The 24,968-nt window shown below is 34.3% G+C and overlaps 3 protein-coding genes across 4 annotated transcripts; 2 read left to right on the top strand and 1 right to left on the bottom strand.

Moving 5' to 3' along the window:
• Nucleotides 1-3,405: 3,405 nt before the first annotated feature.
• tex30 (testis expressed 30) lies at nt 3,406-6,353 on the top strand. Of its 2 annotated transcripts, XM_087268029.1 has the most exons (6): nt 3,406-3,495; nt 3,663-3,899; nt 3,999-4,050; nt 5,282-5,493; nt 5,603-5,635; nt 6,118-6,353. In XM_087268029.1, exons 1-6 carry the CDS (start codon nt 3,481-3,483, stop codon nt 6,274-6,276), a joined length of 708 nt encoding a protein of 235 aa, XP_087124155.1. In that variant the 5' UTR covers nt 3,406-3,480; the 3' UTR covers nt 6,277-6,353. The 2 variants fall into 2 exon arrangements, with proteins under 2 accessions (XP_087124155.1, XP_087124156.1); XM_087268030.1 differs by lacking the exon at nt 5,603-5,635.
• A 1,557-nt stretch (nt 6,354-7,910) lies between these two features.
• On the top strand, nt 7,911-18,415 carry rmp64 (ribonuclease MRP subunit p64). The gene is given in 9 exon segments (NM_001017650.2): nt 7,911-8,019; nt 9,016-9,170; nt 10,190-10,278; nt 11,391-11,519; nt 11,606-11,683; nt 14,107-14,483; nt 14,582-14,646; nt 15,412-15,644; nt 17,952-18,415. Coding segments are annotated over 9 exon segments (1,587 nt in total). The 5' UTR covers nt 7,911-7,934; the 3' UTR covers nt 18,328-18,415.
• A 1,606-nt stretch (nt 18,416-20,021) lies between these two features.
• On the bottom strand, nt 20,022-23,205 carry tlr20.4 (toll-like receptor 20, tandem duplicate 4). Its single transcript, XM_087267952.1, has 2 exons — nt 22,773-23,205; nt 20,022-21,913 (listed from the first exon to the last, which is right to left on the bottom strand). The coding sequence occupies exon 2, from the start codon at nt 21,699-21,701 to the stop codon at nt 20,328-20,330; it is 1,374 nt and encodes a 457-aa protein (XP_087124078.1). The 5' UTR covers nt 21,702-21,913; nt 22,773-23,205; the 3' UTR covers nt 20,022-20,327.
• Nucleotides 23,206-24,968: the final 1,763 nt, after the last annotated feature.

Genomic DNA, 24,968 nt, shown 5'->3' with positions numbered 1-24,968 from the left:
TTTAATTTTAGATTTTGATAAGATTTAACTAATACACCATTTGACTGAATAAAAATGTAAAAATCTAATTGCAAATTTTTATTTCAGAATACAGATTTTTTTTCTCACAGAATTTTGCGAGAGAAGCTTGCAATTTTTACCTTTTTTTCTTTATTCAAACTGAAATATAAACTTCTGAATTCTGAGGAGTAAAATTTCTGAGTTTTTATTCAGTTCCGGAAATGGGCTTCCATAATATAAAGAGTAAACAAATGTAATCATATTACTTAATAAAAACTAACCATTTTCCAAATAGATTAGACACATTTATAAAACTAATTTTACACAGTATAAACTTGGTATTTCTGCAAGAAACTACTTTCCTATTTCAGTGCTCAGCATATGTAAGTGCACCCTTCTCAAATCTATCTTTTAAATTCGTATTTTTAATAGGAAGCTATACAATATTATATTTGTGCATATACTTTAGATCAGTCAGTACTGAAGCCAAATCTTGAGCTTATTTAACAAAATAACTTACGATAACCATCTAAAAAAAAAGGGAAACGCCAAGAGAAGCAAAAAAGAAAAGAAAAAAAATTAGTAGAAATTTTGTAGGTTGTATATATATATATATATATATATATATATATATATATATATATATATATATATATATATATATATATATATATATATATATATATACATATATATTGCAATATTTTTGCTTGAATTAAAGTGTATTATTCAATTTCTAAATATGTTTGGTGACTAAAATATTATTTTAATAAATGTATCCATCTAGTAAATCTGTTTTGTTTAAATGCACCAAAATACATTGCCTATATTCACTGAGAAATGAAGAAAAATATTCATTTTCAAAATGGGGAGTACTCAATTATGCTGAGCACTGTATATTATTTTAGGATGGGTGTCCCATGCACATAACATCAGTGAAAGATTATTAAAATTTTTCAACCAGACGATATTGCATTTGTTTTGCTTAATGCAGTGGCGTTCATACACTTTCAGAGCCGTTCCCAAATGGCATGCACTAAATTCCAGGGGTTTCATTACCACGACGTAAAATGGGCGTGGCTCGGTCGGTGTTTGGGAAACGCCCCCTTAAAAAAAAAACAATACTGAGAGGTCACCGATCATGCGCAGTACAGGTTCTTTTTTAGCGCGGTCATTTCAAACAGGATGATTATTGATAAAGAACCTACCGCGGTGGATAACGAAGGAAAAAACAATCATACAGGTTATTTGTTTGTTGTTATAATGTTATATTTTAAAGATTTCATTAGCAAGAACAGCTGACCTCGTTTTAATCCGTTTTACTCCGTTTTACTGTCTCTGGGCTTTTGTACTTCCATTTTAAACCAAATAATAATGGTTGTGGTAAGGTTAACCGTGTTTTTGTAGTTTAAAATATGGTATTCAGTCATGTTTAAACAAATAAATACCACATTTTCTGTAATAAATCGTGGTTAATTTTTCTTTCTCGATCTTAGTTAATTAACATAACTCATATTTATTTTCTATTTTTATTTAAAGTCATCATACACAAAACACCTGGGATCAGGACAGGTATCTGATGTCAACTAATATAAAAGTGATCATACATGTAACCCCTGGGATCAGGACAGGTATCTGATGTTACTGTATATAAAAGTGATCATACATGAAACACCTGGGATCAGGACAGGTATCTGATGTTAATGTATATAATATAAAAGTGATCATACATGAAACACCTGGGATCAGGACAGGTATCTGATGTTAACTAATATAAAAGTGATCATACATGAAACCCCTGAGATCAGGACAGGTATCTGATGTTACTGTATATAAAAGTGATCATACATGAAACCCCTGGGATCAGGACAGGTATCTGATGTTACTGTATATAAAAGTGATCATACATGAAACCCCTGGGATCAGGACAGGTATCTGATGTTAATGTATATAATATAAAAGTGATCATACATGAAACCCCTGAGATCAGGACAGGTATCTGATGTTACTGTATATAAAAGTGATCATACATGAAACACCTGGGATCAGGACAGGTATCTGATGTTAATGTATATAATATAAAAGTGATCATACATGAAACACCTGGGATCAGGACAGGTATCTGATGTTAACTAATATAAAAGTGATCATACATGAAACCCCTGAGATCAGGACAGGTATCTGATGTTACTGTATATAAAAGTGATCATACATGAAACCCCTGGGATCAGGACAGGTATCTGATGTTAATGTATATAATATAAAAGTGATCATACATGAAACCCCTGAGATCAGGACAGGTATCTGATGTTACTGTATATAAAAGTGATCATACATGAAACACCTGGGATCAGGACAGGTATCTGATGTTACTGTATATAAAAGTGATCATACATGAAACACCTGGGATCAGGACAGGTATCTGATGTTACTGTATATAAAAGTGATCATACATGAAACACCTGGGATCAGGACAGGTATCTCATGTTAATGTATATAATATAAAAGTGATCATACATGAAACCCCTGAGATCAGGACAGGTATCTGATGTTACTGTATATAAAAGTGATCATACATGAAACACCTGGGATCAGGACAGGTATCTGATGTTACTGTATATAAAAGTGATCATACATGAAACACCTGGGATCAGGACAGGTATCTGATGTTACTGTATATAAAAGTGATCATACATGAAACACCTGGGATCAGGACAGGTATCTCATGTTAATGTATATAATATAAAAGTGATCATACATGAAACACCTGGGATCAGGACAGGTATCTGATGTTAATGTATATAATATAAAAGTGATCATACATGAAACCCCTGAGATCAGGACAGGTATCTGATTTTACTGTATATAATATAAAAGTGATCATACATGAAACACCTGGGATCAGGTCAGGTATCTGATGTTAACTAATATAAAAGTAATTATACATGAAACCCCTGGCATCAGGACAGGTATCTGATGCTACTGTATATGATATATAAAGTATTTGACACAAAAGCCGTAGGATCGGGACTGGTATCTTATAACAGTATTAATGTAATCTGAGAGGTATCTTAAGTTAATTTGTTTAATATAACATACACTGACTTCACATGAAACACCTGCGATCAGGACAGCTATTTAGTACTGCATATAAAAGGCATTTGACACGAAACCCCTGCGAATACGTACAGGTATCTGAATCAAACGGCTGTTTTCACAATCTGCGCATGATCCGTGACCTATGCAAATTCACAGATAGGCCACGCCCACTCGATGACGTAGTAGCGGTTACGCTGTACTGAAACCCCTGGAAATAAGTGCCTGCCGTTTCCAAATGTGAGTCTTTTTTTCACTCCATTACGTGAGGTGGCGCTCTTAACTTTATTCATATGAACGTCTAAAAATGTGTCCACGTGCGAAAAACTTCCACCCGGGTGTTTCAGATCTCCGTGCGTCAACCACCCTAGCATTTACACCTGAATGGAGTTTTCAGAGGTATTCTCTCAACAAAAACACGATGCAACACTTAAAGCACTGTGCACTTTTTCTCTAAACGAAAAAAAAAGCAGGAATGGTTGCTGCATAATGTTGCGTGTGCCTTAATGTCAGTTTTCTCCTATTTGTAAGAGGCGCGATTAAGGCAATAATGTTTAATTTGACAGGAGAAGGTGAGAATCCCGTTCGAGCAGAAAGAGCTGGATGGCTTGTTCTCGGTACCCGATGACGTCACGACGGGCATTCCAGCTGTGGTGTTGACGCACGGCGCTGGTGGAGACATGCGCATTAAACAGCTGGAGAGCCTCGCGCGCGCTCTCGCCTGCGCGGGTATACTGTGCCTGCGCTTCACCTGCAAGGCGATAAACTTTGTGTACAGAGTCAGAGCTTACAGCGCCGTTGTAGTAAGCTTCATTCTAAGCATCATAAAGTAAGCACAACGAATGTTTATGTTGTAACTGCATTTCATTATTAGTGTGTTTTTTTATATATGTAACATCCAGGATTATTTAAAGGCCCATGAGAGATTTGCACCAAGCAGCGTTTTCCTGGGAGGTTAGTCTCCGACTTTTTTAAATCAAAAGTACAAGTTTGTATCTTGTGTGATAAATTTGCCAGTTTGTAGCCTATTATGAGTAGCACAATGTCAGATTTGCTAGGCATATTGTTTAATTGTAAGACATAGTTCTAATAAAAAGGGCAGCATCGTAAGATGCAAATAATTTTAAAAATCATAATTGCAAGATATGAACTTAAATTTATGAAGTTATAAACTCAACATTCTGACTTATACTTCTAAATAGGCAACATTTTCCCATAAAACTAAGTTTATATAGGCTATCGGATTTCTCGGATAAAAAGCAACATAAGTCAGAATTACAAGATATAAATGTACAATTCTGAGGGGAAAAAAGACAAAGTACAAGATATAAATTTGGAATTATAAACCCTGATTGTACTTTTTCTGTACATTGGAAGTTTACATCTTGCAATTGCGATGTTTTTGTCAAAATAATGACTTTTAGAAATTTAGCATGTCTTGCAATTTTGACTATTTTCTAACTTTAAGATGATAACTCCACTTCTGCTTATATGGCTCATGATTGTTTTCACTTATAAAACCTGTACACTAATAATATAACTCAGAATCACCAGAAAACTGTGCAATTTAAATTTCTTTTTTTTTTTTTTGTAGAATCAGGCTTCATCATTTGTTTATTTGAATAACAAGCAGCATTTTATTTTTAAAAGAGGATCTGAAACATTTGCAGATGCTTTTAATTTATAGAAGTCTCAGTTCTCTAAAGTGCATCTATGTGCATCTAAAGGTTCTTTGTTCTCCCCCATATAATATTCATAGTGTACAGTATTAAATTTTATTGTTAAATCTTTCTCTCATTTTTCTGTTCTTTTACATTATTATTATTATTATTATTATTATTATTATTACATTCTCCTTTTTAAACACTTTTAAAACCTTTTTTATTTTTGTAACTCATTCAATCTGATAACATTTGTAACTGTCTTTATTATTTCTGGAAGTTAACTACTGATTGTCTTTTTATTAAATTTTTTGCAATAAATTAATATTTTAAGTGAAAAAAAAAAGATTATTTTGTTCCAATTTCACATGACCACATTAGTTTACATACTTCCTGCTTGCACATTCAAAAGATGCAAGAGGTGGAATTTTGTTTTTGACCAGCAATTTTAACAGTTGTTAACAAACAATTGACATCAACTGAACTGTAAAATGGGTTAAATGTGTCTGCATGTTTGTTTGCAGGGCGCTCTATGGGTGCTCGTACAGCAGTGGCTGTGTGTAATCAGATGTGTGCCGTGCAGAAGGATGCAGTCCAGGGTGTGCTGTGTTTATCATTCCCACTCAATCTACCAGGAAAACCACAAACTTACATTGAGCGAAGTAAAGGCCTTCTTGAGCTGTCTGGAACTCCTGTGCTTTTAATATCCGGCACGGCAGATAACATGTGTGAACAGGTGAACACAAATGAGCAGTTCTCAATCCATGTGTTTTTTCCTCAGTGGTCACCAGCACTGTTTCTTTTTCCTACATTTTTAACAAAATATTTTTGACAAATTTTATCAGGGTATCTGTGGGGTCTTAAAAAGTCTTAAAAAGGTAGGCATTAAAAAGTATTAAATCTACTCAAACATTGTGTTGTAGGTCTTTTAAATGTGTTTTTTTAAACAGGTCTTAATTATCCTATGTCCATGTAAAGCTAAACCCAATCCAACACCCATCCAATAAATATATTTTTAAAAGTTTTAAGAAACATTTATTTATTAACTCTATTTACTTATTAATATGGTTTAATAATCTTTTTTACAATAACACTGGTTTTTAATGTTTTTTAACGTTTTAACTTAACTAGTAAAAAAAATCTTTAGTGTTTAGCATTGTCGATGTCTGAAATTTCGTTCATTATGGTCTTAAAAAGTTTTAAATTTGACTTTATGAAACCTGTAGAAACCCTGTTCTATAGTGAACTACATTACTTTGCAGTTTTTCTACAGGTTTTAATTTTTTATTTTATTTTTTAATGAAAGGGGTTGTCATAAATGCATTAATGTAGTAATAATAAAAGCCATGTTGCTTTACAGAAAATCTTACAAAATATTGTGGACACCATGAAAAGCCCCTCCGTCGTTCACTGGATCAAGGATGCAAACCATGGACTTACAGTTCGTGGCAGAACAGAAGAATCTGTGCTGGAGGAAGTCAATCCACTGATTATTGAATGGGTATTAAAACACACATGAATTGTGTTTATAAATAGATGATCCATTTCTGGATGTATTTTTAAAATAATAATAAAGATTATAATGCTTTAAACAAATATATTGTTTGTTTGTTAATTTAATTTTTCTAACATAGTTAATTGTGGTTATAATCATTATACACATTTTATTTGCATTGGGAAATTATATAAAAGCCAAAACAGTATAATACTGTTTTGTATTGTATTATATTATAGTGTAAATTTAATATAATAATACAGAAACTTTAAGACTTGTATGCAATTTATTCTCAAATAAATGTGTCTTTAGGTATAAGAACTGGTTAAGAGAACATTACAAATAAAGAACAAAGCTTTTATTTTCAAAGTCATCTTTTTAACTATTTAAGAATGAATATAAATTTTATTTCCATATTTTAGGATTTGAGAATGGAATTCTTCAGCTAATAAGTCATTGGATTTGTTTATTTAGATGATTTAAGAATGTATAACTCTTCATAAATGCATGTTTTAGAGAACAGTTGTTCATTTACTTATTACCTTAAACAAAAAACATATAATAAGCTTGCAATAATGCACTTTGGAAAAGTCTTCTTCAACATTTTTAAGCAAATGGACAGGGCAAAATGCGCAAAAGATTTTTTTTTTTTTGTTCAATGCAAGAAAGAACGTTTACAAGAATTATTGTTAATTAAACTTAACAAGTTTAAGTGATTTACACCAAGAAAGAGTTTTACAAGCAATATAATTGCTAGAATAATTAAAGGAGTTAACATATAAATATAAAAGTCCTTTCTGAAAATAAAAAAGTTTTAAATTTGCTATAAGAAGGATCTAAGTTCAGAGAGTAAACGAAGAATAATTTTTTTGGGGAAATAAAAACGTTTGGAAACAAGATTTTTTAATGAAATTGGAAAAGTCAACTCAAAACACTTTATATACACTCTCAAAATAAATGATTTAGTGATTTGAAGTTTACTCGTATTGAGAACAAATTGAGCATTTAGGGGAAATATTCTTATTGAATTTAGCTAGTTTGGTATTTATATGGTAGCAATTAAGAATGACTTGGATTGAGACTTCGACAGCTTTATTAGATATATTTTTTCCCCCCGAAGAAGCCAAAACTGTTTCCAAACTATATCGCCATCTATTATTTCAAAAGCGCAAAATAATGTTGTTGTTTTTTTTTTTATAAACTTAAAGAAACTGTATAATACAATTTAGAATACAGTAAAAGATAACAGTTCTTTAACACAATAATCACATTACATACACAAGATAAAGAGCAAAACCAAAACACATTACATAAAAAATAATAATAAAAAACGTAAAAAGTTAAAAGACAGCGCAATAAAAAAGAGATAAATATTCAAGTAGCATGATCACATCATATTTGCTCAAGTAAGAAGCACTTTTCTTATTTTCAGTTAATCTAAGAGATTTAAATAAATGTTCTATTTCACACAGGAAGTCTATAAAGATTGGATTTTTTTAAGGAACCTCTGTTTGTGAAAGTAAAATTTCCCAGCAAGAATAAGAAAGTTCACAGTGGCTTCTAACGACTTGTTTTGGTAAGCGCACAAGAATGGTGTGCTTGTACCTTTATGCACTATGACGTATTCGCACACACAAGCATATGATTGGCTGGTTTTATCTCCCCGGCAGTCAGCTGTAAACATGGCGCAGGAGTGCTGGAATAAAATAAACATTCCGTTTCCAAGTGCTGTTTCTTCGACTCGAATCCCATTTACGGATTCAATAGGTATGTTTCGATGTTTTAAAGCATCGGTATTACAACATTTTTTATAAAATAGAAACCACACACACATCGCTCAAATAAATTCACAGAGCAGAGTGTTTTAGCGCTTGACGAGAACACGTGGATCCGCAAGATTCACGTGAAACACTTTTAATAAAACATTTAACTCATGACATTTAGATAGTTGCTTCGATCAGCAAAATATATATTTACTATTGTTAGTTCAGGCTGTTGTTTTGTTTTATATAAACAATTTCTTGGTACGATAGATAACAATGTTACATTCTGTAATGCATCTGCACCAGTTTATCATGTTTATCATGTGGTTAAAAAAAGGTCAAGCAGTTGATTGATTTACATTAAGCATTTCAAATATTTTTTTGTCATTACACGTTTTCTAATATTTTCTGTGACCCTGAACCACAAGATCAGAAAAATATGGGTCAATTTTTAATGAAGCTCATCATTTGAAAAAAATTAACTAAAAGTTTCCCAGTGCTTTGTTTGGATCGGACAATATTTGTCAGACATTTAACTATGAAAAAAAATCTAAATATTAAGAAATTGACTTTTAAAGTTGCCCAGATTTCATCCTTACCAATGCATTTTAATAAAATATATAATACACCCAACATGTAAATTATACAAAATGGTTAGTAATTAAACTAAAAATAAATAATTGTATCCATTTTAATACACAGATGTTATGTATTAATATGTGCTCTGGATATTTTCTTTTTGTTTGACTTAAAAAATAAATTTATGCATTTTAATACTCAAACATTTTGCATTAATCTGTAATCTGAACTGTTTTTGATATTTTCCTTCCGTTAGACAAAAATAAAGAATATTTACAGGTGCAGGAAATAAATGCTGTTGCTGTGTGTATATGTGTTTGTTTTTGCCTGAAGTGTCTCGTTCTAACTTATTTTAAGTGCCTTATTATATGTGTTACATGTATAATACATGTGCAGTCAGACGCTTTTCTTTTCTGTCTAGATCTCTTGATTGATTGCCTGCTGGCTGACTGTGAGAAAGTGTTGACCCTGTTATGTAGTGAAGTTCTTCAGACAGAAATCCGTGTGCTGTACGAACTGCTTTACATTTTGAACAATGGCTTCAGACAACACAAGCCATTCCGTGCATTAAAGCAGGTGAGAGCCAGTCCTGTAATACACACACACACAGGTCAAAAACTAAATTTCACATTTTTGGTATCCTAATCTAGTTAACCATTTGCAGATTGGATTTTATATAGAAAGAAAAATAAATTAAAAATAAAAGTAGTGTCTATTGTAATAACTTGTTAAAATATTAAAATATGGGTGAAATAATGTTTCATTGTGTTTGTGTGCAAACATTTAACAATTCTTATTTTGACCTCTACCTCTTTAAAAATGTTTAATTAATTAAAAAAACATTTTGCTGACAAATGTGTAAAAAGTTTGAAGGTTGTATCTTGGGACTGCACTGTTGTCCTTAAAGTATTTTAATTTTAATATCAATGATTATTGCTTTAGTCATGAATGACAAGATGTTCTGGTAAATTATACTATTGTTACATTAAATATTTCAGGTGATCTGTTCTGCATATCATGATAATAGTGTAGTTATTTATATTTCACAGATGAACAGACGCAATTCATTCATTCAATCATTTTCTTGTCGGCTTAGTCCCTTTATTAATCCGGGGTCGCCACAGCGGAATGATCCGCCAACTTATCCAGCAAGTTTTTACACAGCGGATGCCCTTCCAGCCGCAACCCATCTCTGGGAAACATTCACAAACACACACACACACACACACACACTCATACTTTACGGACAATTTAGCCTACCCAATTCACCTGTACCGCATGTCTTTGGACTGTGGCGGAAACCGGAGCACCCGGAGGAAACCTACGCGAACGCAGGGAGAACATGCAAACTCCACACAGAAACGCCAACTGAGCCGAGGCTTGAACCAGCGACCTTCTTGCTTTGAGGCGACAGCACTACCTACTGCGCCACTGCTTTGCCCAGACGCAGTTTAATGTATGAAAAAAATGTAGCCACATTGTGATGCTTACAACCCTGCTTGCCTTTTTACTCATAGTTACAGATGTTACAAATAATACTGCATCATTTTTTCTTGTTCATGATAAAATACTTATCAGATTTACATGATCTGCAGGTTGAGCAATGTGTAAACCGTTTAAAAGAGATGAAGTTACAAGCAGCGGTGGAAGATCTGAAGGAAGTGTGTCCAAACAAATTTCAGAGGTAAGGTCAAAGTAATGACACAATAGCCGTGTTTCCACTATCTCACCTAAAGCGAGCCAAGGCCAGTCACGTTTTCACTGTCACTTCCGGAGCCTGATCAGGCCAAAGCGGGGCTTTCTCTGGGCCAGCGTCTGGCCTTTTTCAGCCGAATAACTTGGGCCAAAGTGGACCAGCTAGGGCTTTGGGGCGGACTTAGCCCGAGTCTGTTAAAGATGGCATGCCGTCACTACACTAGATTTTCGATGGCACTCAACACGAGTACATGCGGCAAACAAATTAAATAAATAAATAAGGGAAAGAAAACATATAATGAAATTTTAAATGTAGAGCTTTATTAATGAATAGCTGTTGAGCAAATTGAAATATAGGCTATATTTTATTACTTGCTCTTATGTGCAGAAACACTTAACACTTTCTATTACTTAATATAAGCGAATAATATGCAACATCCTTAAATAAAGGGGAATCATCTATTAAGTGTCACATAGCCTAGGGAATAATTTATATGTTTTCCATCTCTCTGGAGCATTTGGGCTGAATGTTTGATGACGTCTATCAAAACAAGAATGTTATAAAATACATTTCATATCAAGTTATTACCGGGGAATTTCTTTGGTTTTATATTATGGATGGGTGCGCTCACTGCGCTCTGTCCCTTTGTTAGTGGCGAGACCATTCGATGCATGATGCCAAGTCGGTCGGCGAGTAAAAAAAAATACAGCTAATGAATAAAAATACACAGGCCTGTGCGTATAATGTAATGCTGTACAGTGATGTGTCATTTGTTTGTTTCGGTTGTTTTCATTTTAATGGTTTCGTGATGATGCGATGGTGTGCTTTATCTGCCTGATTCCCGCTAAAATGGGCAGGTTGTGTGACGTTTGATTTGGGGGACATTCTGGGGTGGGGTTTGCGTGATGCGCTACAAGCTACTAGCCCGACGATGGGAACGTGACATGATTTCGGCCTCACTACTCAACCTCCTGGGCGATTGGCCCAGCCCGGCCTGATAAAAGCCTTGGTTCGCACTGGCCCGACAGTGGAAATGCGGCTATTATTCCAGTTCCTGCTTGTGAAAATGACATGGGGATCATGCATATTTTTACACATAGGGAAGCCGGAGCCGAGGCTGGGGAGTGTGATGTTCCCAGTCAGCCCATGTTGGAGTGGCTCGGCCTCAAGCTGCTTGGAGCCTCCAGTCTTTTAGCCCGAACGCTGGAACGATGCACCAAAGCTTTCTTGTATCCTAAATGTCCACATGCAAAATAAAAGTGTTGTGTTAGAGGAAGTAACTGTATATGACTGTGATCCTTTACACCTCAGTTAGATTAACACGACAGCATCTGCGTCTGGGCGAGTTCATTGTGCTGAATGTAGTGATAACCAGCATGCTCAGTCGTCTCTGGTGAGTTCATAATTCATCACTTCACTGCTGAATTCCCACATTTGCGAAAGTTAAACCTGCTTAATGCTGCATTGACACTAGTGCCTTTTCATTATAAAATGGTGCCTAGTCATATGTTTTTACTTGTTTACCTGTACTTGTTTTATCAGCTTAAACCCTGGGACACACCAATCTGATGGTTGACCATTGGGATGGTCTACCGTCAGGCTAGCTTGCTTGCTGGGTTCCACACGTTGCTTCGTTTTGGGTTAACTTCAGAATGATTTGGCCCAATTCAGTATGTAGAATCTGCTATAAAAACGATATCTGTTGGTGGTTCTGCTATAAAAACGATAATGAGAACAAAAACTGAAGTGTCAAATCTAAGCAACAATTCATGTCAAAGAGGGAGCACAAAGAAGTCTGCTGTAGTTTAATTGCAGTTCTCAAATATTTGCAAACAATTTGGATTATTAGATTATCAGACATTTGCATTAGCAAATCTCTCCCTGGTGAGTTACAAGCAGGGTTGGATAAGTTACTTTAAAAAAAGTAATGTATTACAAATTAATGATTACTATTGGAAAATTGTAATCTAATTACATTACTAATTACTTAATGTAATAAGTAATCAGACTACTAATTACTTTTCTTTGAAGGTACTCTTAAAACCTAAAATATACCTATAAAAAACAAAATAAACTGCAGCTCTTAAATTAATTTAATATTGCTTAACACTGAAATGACACTGAAAAATATCACAAGGGGTTGATCACAGCAGCTTGGCATATTCAAAAGACTTAGATAGTTTGCTCAAAATGTAAAATTTTCTCATCATTCTCTTGTTTCAAATCTGTTTACCTTTTTTTACCTCAATAAAAGACATTTAAAATCAAACTGGATACCTGTAACCATTAACTTCTATAGTGTGCAAAAGTACTGCAGTTTTTGGGTGTTTTGTGTTTGTCTGAGGTAATTAGTCTATCGAATTGTGTATATTCCATACAAAAACATGAAGCTGATTGGTCAGTTCTTGTCACATTACTCGTGGTTTTCAACTGAGTGCAACTGGAATATACGAGTGCGCCCAATATGTGCGTGCAAGCTGTGCACCTCCATTGTTAATAATGAACTTGCGCACAGAAAAGGTGCAATATGTGAACGGCCCCATAAGCAGCTACGCCTGTCTTCACATTCAGAAGATACATTCACTCCCAATTCTGCACAGAAAGCCAATTTAGCCTGTTTAGGCTGAGTTAGATCATTGTGTGTTTAGGTGCCGGTGTCCTCCTGGGTGACAAGTATTGTCTTAGAACGCTTAAACAAGTTGCTAGTTGAGTTGAAAGCAGTTAAAGGATGTTTAGAGACTAAATTTCACAGCTATATTCAGTAACACTTCGTTTTGATGGTCCCTATTGCACATTTTGCAACTGCATGCCAATTACATCTAATTAGATTGTTAGTATTAGTAGACTGTGTGCTTAATATCTGCTGATACTGCTCCTTTGCAAGTACATTACACTTACACTATCCCTAACCCCAACCTAACAGTCTACTTATAATCTAATGAGAATTAGTTGGCATGTAGATGCAATGTAACTTAAATTCAACAAAATGTGTTAAAGGGACCATCAAAATAAAGTGTTTTTATGCTCAGTTAAATCAAAGTAATGTCTGTATTTCCACTTGAAGACGCAGGCATTTCAGCACATGTTTTGCAGCAATTTAAAAGTGCATGCTTATTAACTGATTTTGCAGCAGAAAACATGATTTTAAAGAAGCATTTTTTCTTCTAAAAACTATATTTGTAATGCAATTACATTGAATTTAGTAATGTAATCAAATTACACTCATTTAAAATGTAATTCATTACATTACTACATTCCACAAAAAATAGAATACAACAACTCTGGTGACAAGTATTGAGAAAATGTATGTGTGCAGCACTAGGTTCTGGTTTCTCTTTGTAGAATGAGAAAATAAACGACTGCCCCATGAAGGTGGGTAAAGATAAATTTCAGCTTGTGTAAGGATCAAGAGCTTGAGGAATTAGGGAATGATAAACAATAGTCCAGAAGACCAGTCAGCGTGCGATTGTGAATAGTTGTGCCCCTGTTTTTAATAGTTTGCTTCAGTCCATCCAAACCAGGCATGACCAACCCTGTTCCTGGCGATCGACCTTCCTGCAGATTTCAGTTGCAACCCATATCAAACACAACTGCCTGTAATTATCAAGTGCTGTTCAGGTCCTAATTAATTAGTTCAGGTGTGTTTGATCAGGGTTGGAGCTGAACTTTGCAGGAAGGTCGATCTCCAGGTACAGGGTTGAGCACCACTGATCTAAACTATATATAAAACCAGGAGAATTAAAAAAATTTAAGCTATTAAAATATTTGTGTAACATATAAATCTGAAATGTGATGAATGTGTATATATTTCCATAGGGTTTTTTTCAGAGGTATTCTGCGAGCCCTCATCCCCATGTACAGAAGAAACTGTGAACTGCTCCAGAAGGTGTCTCAGTCTCAGCCCATGGCCTATCTGACTGACTTCACTCTACCTGAGGACCTGAAAGACTTCCTGTGCCTCACATACCCTGATCTAAAGATTGAAGAAGTTACCAAAGACCTCTTAAAGGGCACAAGAGGAAAAAGAAAGTCCAAATTTTCTCTCCTTTCCAAGTTGTTTGGGGAGACCGAGCAACAAGAAGAGATTGGAGAAGGGGAGAGAGATCTGATGCCAATATTAAGCGCTGGACATTATGAAGTTTCTAGCCTGGACCTCGGAGCAGCAGTTTCACAACGACGGACCGATTACTCAGGTTTCTAGACTTTTATCTTTGTATTTCATATCACTATTCTGTTGCATACATAAAGTAGATAATATTAAACCACATATCTGTTTGCTGTAATTCTCCAGATGTGTCACCCTATGGACTGGACATAAAGGCTATGCTTCAGGAGTCTTCCAAAACCACCAAACAGGTAAATAGTTTGAATTTGTAGGTTGTTAGTGATCAGGTGTCTTATGTTAGCATTTGGCAAAAAGAAAAACTGAAGAACATTTATATATATATATATATATATATATATATATATATATATATATATATATATATATATATATATATATTTTATATATATATATATATTTTTTTTATATATATATATATATATATATATATATATATATATATATATATATATATATATATATATATATATATATGTAAAAAAATTTTTATATATATATATATATTTGATAATTAGGTCATTTTGCAAGATACTATTATTCAGCTTAGTGTGACTAAAAAGGCTTAACAAAAATAACTAGGCAGGTCATTGGATAACAGTAGTTTGTTTTGTAGCCTTGTTTTGTAGGGCTTGTAATATTTAAAATATAGCTGTTTTTAGCACCGAAACTAGGAGCGAAACTAAACTAATATATATATATATATATATATATATATATATATATATATATATATATATATATATATATATATATATATATATTTATTTTTATTTTTTTTTTTTCAGAAAAAATATAATGAGTAGTACTGTCAAATAATTCATTTTTTTGTTAAATATCACTCAGGAAATATTAGAAAAAGAAAAGAAAATTCACAAAACTAAATTAACTTATTAATAACTTATGACTTTTATATATAATAAAAATATGATAAATAAACATCATAATTAATAATTGTCTTCAACTGTATATATAATCTTCATATTGTCTTTCCAAAGAAATCTTTGGAGCAACAGATGAAATTGGACAGCTCCAGTAAAGCATCATTGTGTCAGAAGAGGACGTTTTTGAAGTCACTGAAGAAGACGTCTTCTTTTAGAAACATGGCAGCCCTATTAAAGGAACTGATGAACTGGTGCCGGAGCTGCAAGTTTTATCAAGAGCACAAACGCCTGGCCTTCCTGAGCCTGAAGTGTGGGAGAATGGAAAGTCTGGAAGCTGAAGGTGTCAGGTAAACAAATATGTGACGATTCAAACAGGTAGAAATGTTAAACGAATCATGATACATTTTTTGAACAGAGGGGGCTCTGTTTACAGGCGCGAACTAGCTTTACCTGCACATGAATGAGGTGGGGCAGAAGAGTTAAATGACAGTGGTGAAGTGCGCCAGGCAAAATGTGTGCAAATTCTGCAAAAAGATGTTTACTTACACTAACGGAACAATGAATATTATGGACATAAACCATCAGCGCTGTGAATAACTGATCACTGATGTCATTATGCAAAAAACTGTTAATAAGCCAAACCATGTGGACCTGGGGCCTCATGTACGAAGACTTGCGTTGAAGTCGTACTAAAACATTGCGTACGCACAAAGCTGTAAATGTACGTACGCAGTGTTTCATACATCTAAATTTTTTACTGCGTTTGCACATTTAAAGCTTTGTGCGTACGCAATATTCTCTTTATACATCCGAATGAACGTGAAACTGAGCGCAACATGCATGAGCGCAAAACCCCTCCCTGCCTCCTCCCCATATGAATATGCTAATGACTATACTTTGGCAAAACCCAACGAAAAAGCAATGTCAAAAGCAAGCAAAAAGAGAAATTTTGAACAGAATGTGAATTGGAGGTGCTGCTTTCGGAGGTAGACCAGAGAGAAACTGTGTTATTTGCAAGTTTGTTCTCCGGAATTTAGTAACAAAAGAAAAAATAAAGTGTGAGAGTTTAGCTGATGCGGTTAACACAGTTGGGTCTGAACATCACACTAAATGGATTAAAAAAGAAATAGTGCGATGTAAAGGTGTAAAATTTTGTAGTCGCTTTAACATCGTGAGTGGCGTAGCTCGTAACACGCATGTCAACATGTTTTGACCATAAACACGGTTCGAATCCGGCGTCTGGTGAACTCATTCTTTTTTTTTTCCCCTCACTACATTAGATTTTGCCTATACTTTCATCACGAGGAAGACAAGTATGAATCATTAATAAGTCTGTGCATCTTATTTTATTTGCACATTTATTTAATGGAAATTCTTCTGATTCACGTATACAAATTCATCCTCAGATGGTGCCTTTATAGCAACGTGTGTGCAGTAGATTGCTCTGATTACATTGGGAAAAATGGCTGCAAATTGCGCTTTAATGTTTGGCTGATCAACTGCATGGTATGGAAACCTTTTATACCTGCTAGACATGCGGATGAACCCGTCTCATACAGCTGACATTGCACGGTTCAAAGACACTTTGTGGAGGGCAATTTAACACAACTGCCTCTAGGAGTCACCAATGGAAATGAAACAGACACACACAAGAAATGTGCGAACGCCAGGCATGAAGTTGGCGTGGATCTGCACACATTCCCACGTTCATTTCATCGTAAGTAAATCCAAACGTGAGCGTGAAATCTGGCGTACGCAAAGTTTTTGTGCGTTTGCAGCGTTGATACTTGAGGCCCCAGATGATTTGCAGCTCTGCCTGTTATGACGAGTGCTACAGAGATCACACTTTCGCAATGAAAACACTCATGCTGATGTGAAGACGTTTTTCAGACAGAAAGAGAAAGTTGTTCTTTAAAAGGAGCAGGTATTAAATTATTTTTACCCTCCTTTTCAATTTAGTCTATGCATATTTTAATAGTTTGCCCATTATTGTGGAATATTTAATATTCTTTAGTGTACTTTTAAGTGTATCACACTGATACTTTTGCTAATTAATTATTCAAGTAATGTTAATTATTCACCTTCATAATCATATTAAACTTCTGTTTCTATACTACTATATAATTAATCATTTTATAATCAGTATTTTATGCCAGTGGCCAGACCCCTGCATCAGAGGACCCATTAGCCTGTACACTCTGCTCTCTGGTTTAGGAAAGGCTTTCCTCTTCACACCAGCCATCTCAGTCCCCAGTGAAAGAGTTTTTTGTCAGCAGGGGACATTGTAAATGTGTAAAAATATCAGCTTCTATCAGAAGACATAGATATGCTGATATTTATTTTTTTTAAATGTCAGATCCCTCCACAGTCACAGTTTTAGTTTGTTTATATTAATGAGTCTTCTTTAGTTTGTATTATTCCTTTTTTGTTTGTTTGATTTAAAATAGCAAGTGATGGCAGAAAATATATTATTTTGCAAAAAAATGTGTAGCATTTAAGAAAAAAATGAAAATTTGTTTCAAATAATTTTATTAAAAAATCATGACTAAATTATGAGGTTAGTGTCGTGAATCATATCAAATTGTAATTCTTAAACACATACATTTTTCAGCAGTTACTGTTATTTAAAAAATGTTGTTTGCTTTTTAACTTAGGGTGGAGAAAAGATTGAAGACGTTTAAGATAAAAGTTCAAAAGGCGTTGACTCTTCAACAAACTTTTCCACCGAAACATTCCTGTTCCTTGCCTGCGCTTTTGAGAACTCGATGGCAGAACAAATTCTTCATGAGACACTTCAGAACTCTCAGGCGCAGGTCAGCAGTGTCCAGGAAGTCCTCTGGAACCGTAAAAGGATCATTAAATCAAAGGAGGAAATGCAGGCCACTACTACAATCCTCAAATGAAGTGGAGTCAGGACAAAATGTGACAGTTTCAGTTGAGAAAGAAAAAATGGACTCGCAGACTTCGTTGCAGGAACCTAATATTCCGAAAGATGATATTGATGATATTTTTGAATCCTTTGGATTTTAAGTTTTTCACAGTGATCATGTGGACAATTTTTGTAGCCGCATTCAGAAACCCTCCAGCCAAAAAATACTATTAAATAAAAATTCCGTTCAACATTGTCTGTGATCTGATTGTAGTGTTTCATACTGTAGTTTTTCTGCTTGCATTTCTACAGAAACAATTGACATGGTTTGATTCTCAAACATTTTGCTGCACAAATTGTGACAATCCAAAGAAACAAACTGTAAAGTGATCCAATAGTTATGCTGTAATAATGTATACATAAAGTACATTAAATAAACACTTATGTATAACTGGGATACCCAAAACGCATATCTTTATATACAGTAAGTAAATGTTGGATAATTTTGGTAAAAGGTGTGTGTACAGTACACCTCCCAGATGTGGCATTTAGTAATAGCAAATGACTTTGAAATTGTGTGCAGCTGACAGCAAAGCACATAGGGTCATATAGGACTGCACAATATTGGAAAAATCTGACATTGCAATATTTTGTTTTGCTGCGATATATATTACAATATGATTGTAGAAATAATTCACCAGATGATTTGAATAGATGTATAAATATAGTGCTTAGCATATATAAGTACACCCCTTACAAATTTATCTTTTAAGTTCATATTTTTAATAGGAAGCTATACAATATTATATTTGTAAATATACATTAGATTAGTCAGTACTAAAGCCAAATCTAGAGCTTATCTAACAAAATAACTTGCAATAATGGTCCAAAAACTAGTACACCCAAATTTATGTTATAGAAAAATATAAAAGACTAATTTAAACGAGAAAAAAAAAATCAAGAGAAGCAAAAAATGTTGTATGTTGTAATTTATTATTGCAATATTTTGCTTGAATTTAATTGTATTATTTTTCAATTTCTAAATATGTTTGGTGACTAAAATATATTTTGAATAAATATATGTTTAATAAATCTGTTTTATTTAAATCCACCAAAATACACTGTCTACATTCACTGAGAAATGGATACGAATAATCATTTTTAAAATAGGATGTACTCAATTATTGTGTGTGTGTGTGTGTGTGTGTGTGTGTGTGTGTGTGTGTGTGTGTGTGTGTGTGTGTGTGTGTGTGTGTGTGTGTGTGTTTGTGTGTGTGTGTGTGTGAGTGAGAGAAAAACAAATTATTACCACTTGTAAAAATAAGCCTGTGCATTTACAGATTTAACAAATGTCTTTAACAAATTTATATAAGCTGTAATTTATTTAATTATAAAAGTCACACCACAACACTGTTTTGAAATTCAAATATGTAAATATAAATAAACACAGCAGTTTATATATATATACATATAAAATACAGCATTTTAATGTATGACAATACTAATCTTTTTTTTGTCATCTGTGATGTAATGTCATGCTAACACGTACAGGTTTATTTACATATTTTGAACATGTAAATACTTTGCAATTTAAAATGAGCACATTTCTGTTCAATAGCCCTTATGAATGATAAATCAACACATTTAAAGTTTCCTGTCATGTTCTCCTATATGGCCAAAATCACTATTGTGGGGATTTGAACAGAGGGTGTTTACAATAAAAATATTTATGAGAAAGCTCAGCGATAGTTCACTGATGAATTTGCACATTTTGTCTTTATGCGTTTTTGCATTATGCCTTCATGCGTTATAGCAATGTTAAAACTTGATTTTCTCCACAGGGAATTTAATAAGCAAGTTAAAACAAAATAAAAGTGAAAACTTTATCAACGGTTTAGAAACAATCTAAGATTTTCATCAAAAAAGAGAATTCAGCAGTTGCATCACATTTTAGTTTATTTGAAGTGTGCCAAATGTGAATGATCGCCAAAAACACTATCTAACGTAACTCTGTTTAACTGTGTTAAACTAAATTAAATGCATTTTAAAACAGCCATTACATGCAAATATAATTACAATTAATGTTTCATAATCCAATTAGACATTAAACAGGAACTGAAGTTTTTCATATACTTTTTTATATAATATACTAACAGAAAATCTATTTGGCTTTATTAGAGCTCAGTTTACACCACAACCTGTCCCAGAATGCTTCATGCATCTCCGGCTCCTGTGGCCAGTCCAGATAGGTCCTGGTTTTCACCAGCCGGGCCAGTCTGTGATGGGAGGAAAGCAAGCGAGATGGAATGGTTTCTAGGAAGACCAGGATAAGAATGTCTCTGTGTTCTACCTGGAGCCGGTAGGTGGCCAGCTGCATCTCCACTGAGCACCAGTTGCTATCGAGGTAGTTGCGACTGACGAGACAAAGAGTCCGGCGACTTGCGTAGATGCTGTCTGTGATGTTTTCCACAATGTCGTGTCCCAACTGAAAGTCCCGACTGTGCAGACAGAGGCGCAAAAATGGAGGCCCGCGCTGCTCTAAGTTTGGAAGAAGTTCCTCTATGACCCAGTGCTCATCCTTACCGCTGTAAGACACAAAAGCATCATAGCGGTACTGCTGTTTCTTCTTCATACGCAAAGCCTCTCGAAACCATCCACTGGCGATGTGATAGAACGGCTTGAAGTACTGGCCAACAAACTTATACATCAATACCACAACAATAAAGATGCACAAAAACACAGAAGAACAGGCGAAGAACACAAAGTCAAGGTCAAATGAGCAGTTCTCCTTGGCATAGCTGATAAAGTTAAGGTGGTCAACTTCATCGTCAGTCAAGCACCGCAAATCTTCCATGGAGGGGTTTGACATGATAACCTCCACCTTCCCGTTGTCCCTTATCCACGAGACCAGCCATGTATTATCACAACTGCAGTACAGATCCAAGCATTGAAAATGGAGGTACTTTAAATGAGTGGGTTGTTCCATAAAATTTTGAATGATGTTGACAGCTTCTTTTGGTATTAAAACTAGACTTGTCAGTGCCTTTAGGTCTTTGGTCACACTTTTATCGAGAAAGAATATTTTGCAATTCATTAAAATCATTTTCTCTAATTTTGTCAGATTGTGAAACATTATAGCCGTGTTCGGCTGATTTGTTAAATCAATGTTTTCCAGTTTTAGGGTTTTCAAATGAACAAGCTGATTGATTACAGACAAGTCTCCGATGTTGTCAGAGAACATTGACTGAAATTCCAGACTGACGACTGATGGCACATATTTCCCAATGAATTCATTTTCACAGATCATATATGCTGCTTGTATCTGAAGTGTGAATACAGATGTTAAAAGTAAACTATTGCAGTCCTCAACAATCACATATTGACCTTTGATGTGCAGGTTTAGCCCATTATTCAGTGTGGTATTACTCCCGATCACAAGATGCATTGGTCTCAGTCCTGAACTAATAAAAACATTACTCAAATTATATGGGATTACTCCAAATATATCAGATAAATGCAGCTTAACCAGTGACATATCAGGCGGGAAGACCAGATCTCCCAACAGAAATGAGCTAAGGTTAGTAAAATGTCCAAATGATTTTGGCTCAATGTAAATTATTGGATTTTCTTGGAGATCCAGAACCCTCAGTTCATGTAAGCCACTGAATGTGTGTTGATGAATAGAAGATATTTTGTTGCTGTGGAGGTGTAACTCTTTCAGCTTGTTCAATCCGATGAAAGCAAAATCTTCAAAGACAGAAATTTTACTCATTACTAACTTCAAAGTTTTAAGATTTACAAAACACATAAACTGATGAGAAACTATCTTATCTATTCTATTATATTTTAGAATCATAACAGAAAGCTGTTTGACTGCCTGTGGAAATGAAGCACAAAGAGATAGAAAATGGTTTGATCTGAGTATGTGATATTGTATGGTAACAGTGGTGAGGTTACTGAAAATCTGGAATAGAGAATAAACATCTAAGAGGTCGACAATCTTTACAGATAAGTCATTACTGAGTGCAATGCTCATAATATATTTACAGCCATCTGACATGTTAGTAGGAGTCACTGACAAATTAATCATCTCATAAGAAACAAATATTCTTTCAATTGAATATAACTGTGCTGCGACACACAAATCATCAACATTAAGTACATCCACTTTGAAATCCAAAGTTCTGATTTTATGTACTCCAATTAAAGAAAGATCTCTGAAGAAATAAGTGTGTGAAACAAAAAACTGAAAGAGGAACAGTTTTCCAAATGTTTTCAAAGCTCCTTCATCCACATGCTCTACTTTGGTCAATGTCAAATCCACCTTTTCAATGTTAAACTCAGTTGATATGTTAGAGGTGTTGAAAACTGAACAGTTTGAATGCTGAAGTTTATGTAACACACCTTCAAGATTAAACTGCTTCAGTGATTTTACATTTGCCAGTCGACACAGAACCTCAGAAATATTATTCAAACACACATTGCCCAAGTGTAATTCTTCCAAACGAGGAATCTTGTCAAAAACATTCAGTTTGAATAAAGATAAATCATAGTATGAAATAAACAGTCTTGTAAGTGAGGGAAGTCGACTGAAATCAAGAGCTACCTCACAGCACTTTTCTGAATTGGAGGAAGATATTGATAGTGAAGTTACATTCGTTAATCCATTAAAAGCTTCCGGAGGGATCTGTGAAAAACATCCAGCAATTGTAAGTTGTTTCAGAGATGCAAAACTTGAGAACGAGTTCGGAGCCAAGACACCATGAGAGCCTCCATCCATCTGGATGCAGACACTCTGTAAGCTTGAGGGAAGCCCACGAAGATCTTCTTTAATATCAGTGACATGTTTACAATCAGCACCGTTAATATTTCCAGGACAGTATGTGGTAAGAGGAAACTCTTTCACATCACCGTAGACAAAACATTTACCAGCAAGCCATGAACAAACAAAATAAGTCTTCAGAAATAGTAATAACAATGCAAACAGAAGCACCATCTTCAGTATCGCCATCTTCATAGCTTATAGTTCATTCTGTCTCGCTTACAGGATGCATTCAACGTATTTGAATAAAATATTCACTTCCCTTTTTGTGGCCTAATTCTACAAATGTGCGATACATTCTCACCAGCCTAATATATATAAATATATATTAGGCTGTACATACATGTATATATATATATATATATATATATATATATATATATATATATATATATATATATATATATATGTGTGTGTGTGTGTGTACAGAACACACAGAAATTACATCTTTGTTACCATTTATTTCCAAATGTGTATTCTTCCATATTTTTGGGAGCAATTTTCACCTGTAGCTAGTTTTCCACTGAACCTGAGCAAACTAAGCTGCTGCTAGAAGAGGTGTAATTAGACCACTGCTAAATGCCCGTAAGTATCATTATGTATTTACAAAGGAGAGAGAGACGATGCTACATGTTGAGCATGCTGCAAGCTAAATAAAAAAGTATAATTATGTTTGTATGTCCAATGTTTTAAAAATGTTTGATTTTGTTTTTATGTGACATACATCATAATGGATATTGACATTGTGAACTGTTTATCCTCACAGCAAAATCCTGTAGTTTCAACCCTACACTTTAAAAAGAAAAAAGAAAACAAAACATTTTGGGGTAGTTTTTGTTCCAAAAAGTGAAACTCAATCAGCTTGTATGGTCACTATTATTACATAAGAATAACAACATAGCACATTTTACAGACATATTTTTGTGTTATTTACAGTATAACGAATATATTCCTAAATGATTTCCAGTGGTGTGAAGTAGCAAATTACAAATACCTAAATTACTGTAGTTTAGTAGTTTTTCTCAGGAATTGTAATTTACTAAGTAGTTTTGAAAATGTGTACTTTTACTGTCTCTTGAGTACATTTTCAGTGCAGTATCGGTACGTTTACTCCTCTACTTTGCATAAACTTGCAGAAAAATTAGTCTTGTGTTTCCTTTCCAATCAAATTGCACATAGAAGGTAAATCACATCATAATGAACTACCTCAAGCCATGGGCAATTTATAATTGCAGCAAACTGTTTGGAAGCATTAAAAGTGTCCAAGGTGATGTCAAAAATCTTCACATGCAATGACCCAGAGACTGTTTAGATGCATGTCAATGATGAGAAAATGACAGATGTTTACTGTCTGATGACCAAAATGGCCTTAAACACCCAGCAGGCACAAGACGTCAACATGATGACAGATTGACATTGGGGTGTTAAGTTAAATTCTTGGTGATGACAGTCATAAATGTGTAAGCTTCACATGGAAAGGAAGTAGAACTTTTTGTTATTATGTTAAAAGGTAATTTCCGGTGTAAGCGGGAGTTGTTGGTGAAAGGCCATAGTGGTCATGCAATAAAGGAGACGAGTTCAGAACTGTTGTTTTCATATAGTAACAGTGGGGACGTTGCATTTTGTTTAGAAATGAAAATCGGGTTGACATCAGAACCCAACGTCAGGCCGACGACATCAATGTCCAGCATAAAAGCAACCAAATATCAACGTCTAATGATGTTACATCTCGATGTTGTGTGGACGTTACCACTATGATGTCTATCACATGTTTGTTTTTGTTGCCATACCTGATGGATAATGTCAATGCTTGACGTCAATATGACGTTGGTTTAAGATGTTAGCTCGTTGTTAGATTTTGGTCATTTTCTAACACAACCTAAAATCAACCAAATATCAATGCTATATATGATGCTATAATTGGTAATCAAAATAACATTGTCTTTAGATGCTGGCTAGAAATTGAACTTTGGTCAACTG

Source organism: Danio rerio, chromosome 9 (assembly GCF_052040795.2).
Source record: "Danio rerio strain M-AB ecotype USA chromosome 9, GRCz13ab, whole genome shotgun sequence".
NCBI classification, from domain to species: Eukaryota; Metazoa; Chordata; class Actinopteri; order Cypriniformes; family Danionidae; genus Danio; species Danio rerio.
Note: the sequence above shows the minus strand (reverse complement) of the source record. Positions and strands in the feature narration are given on the sequence as shown.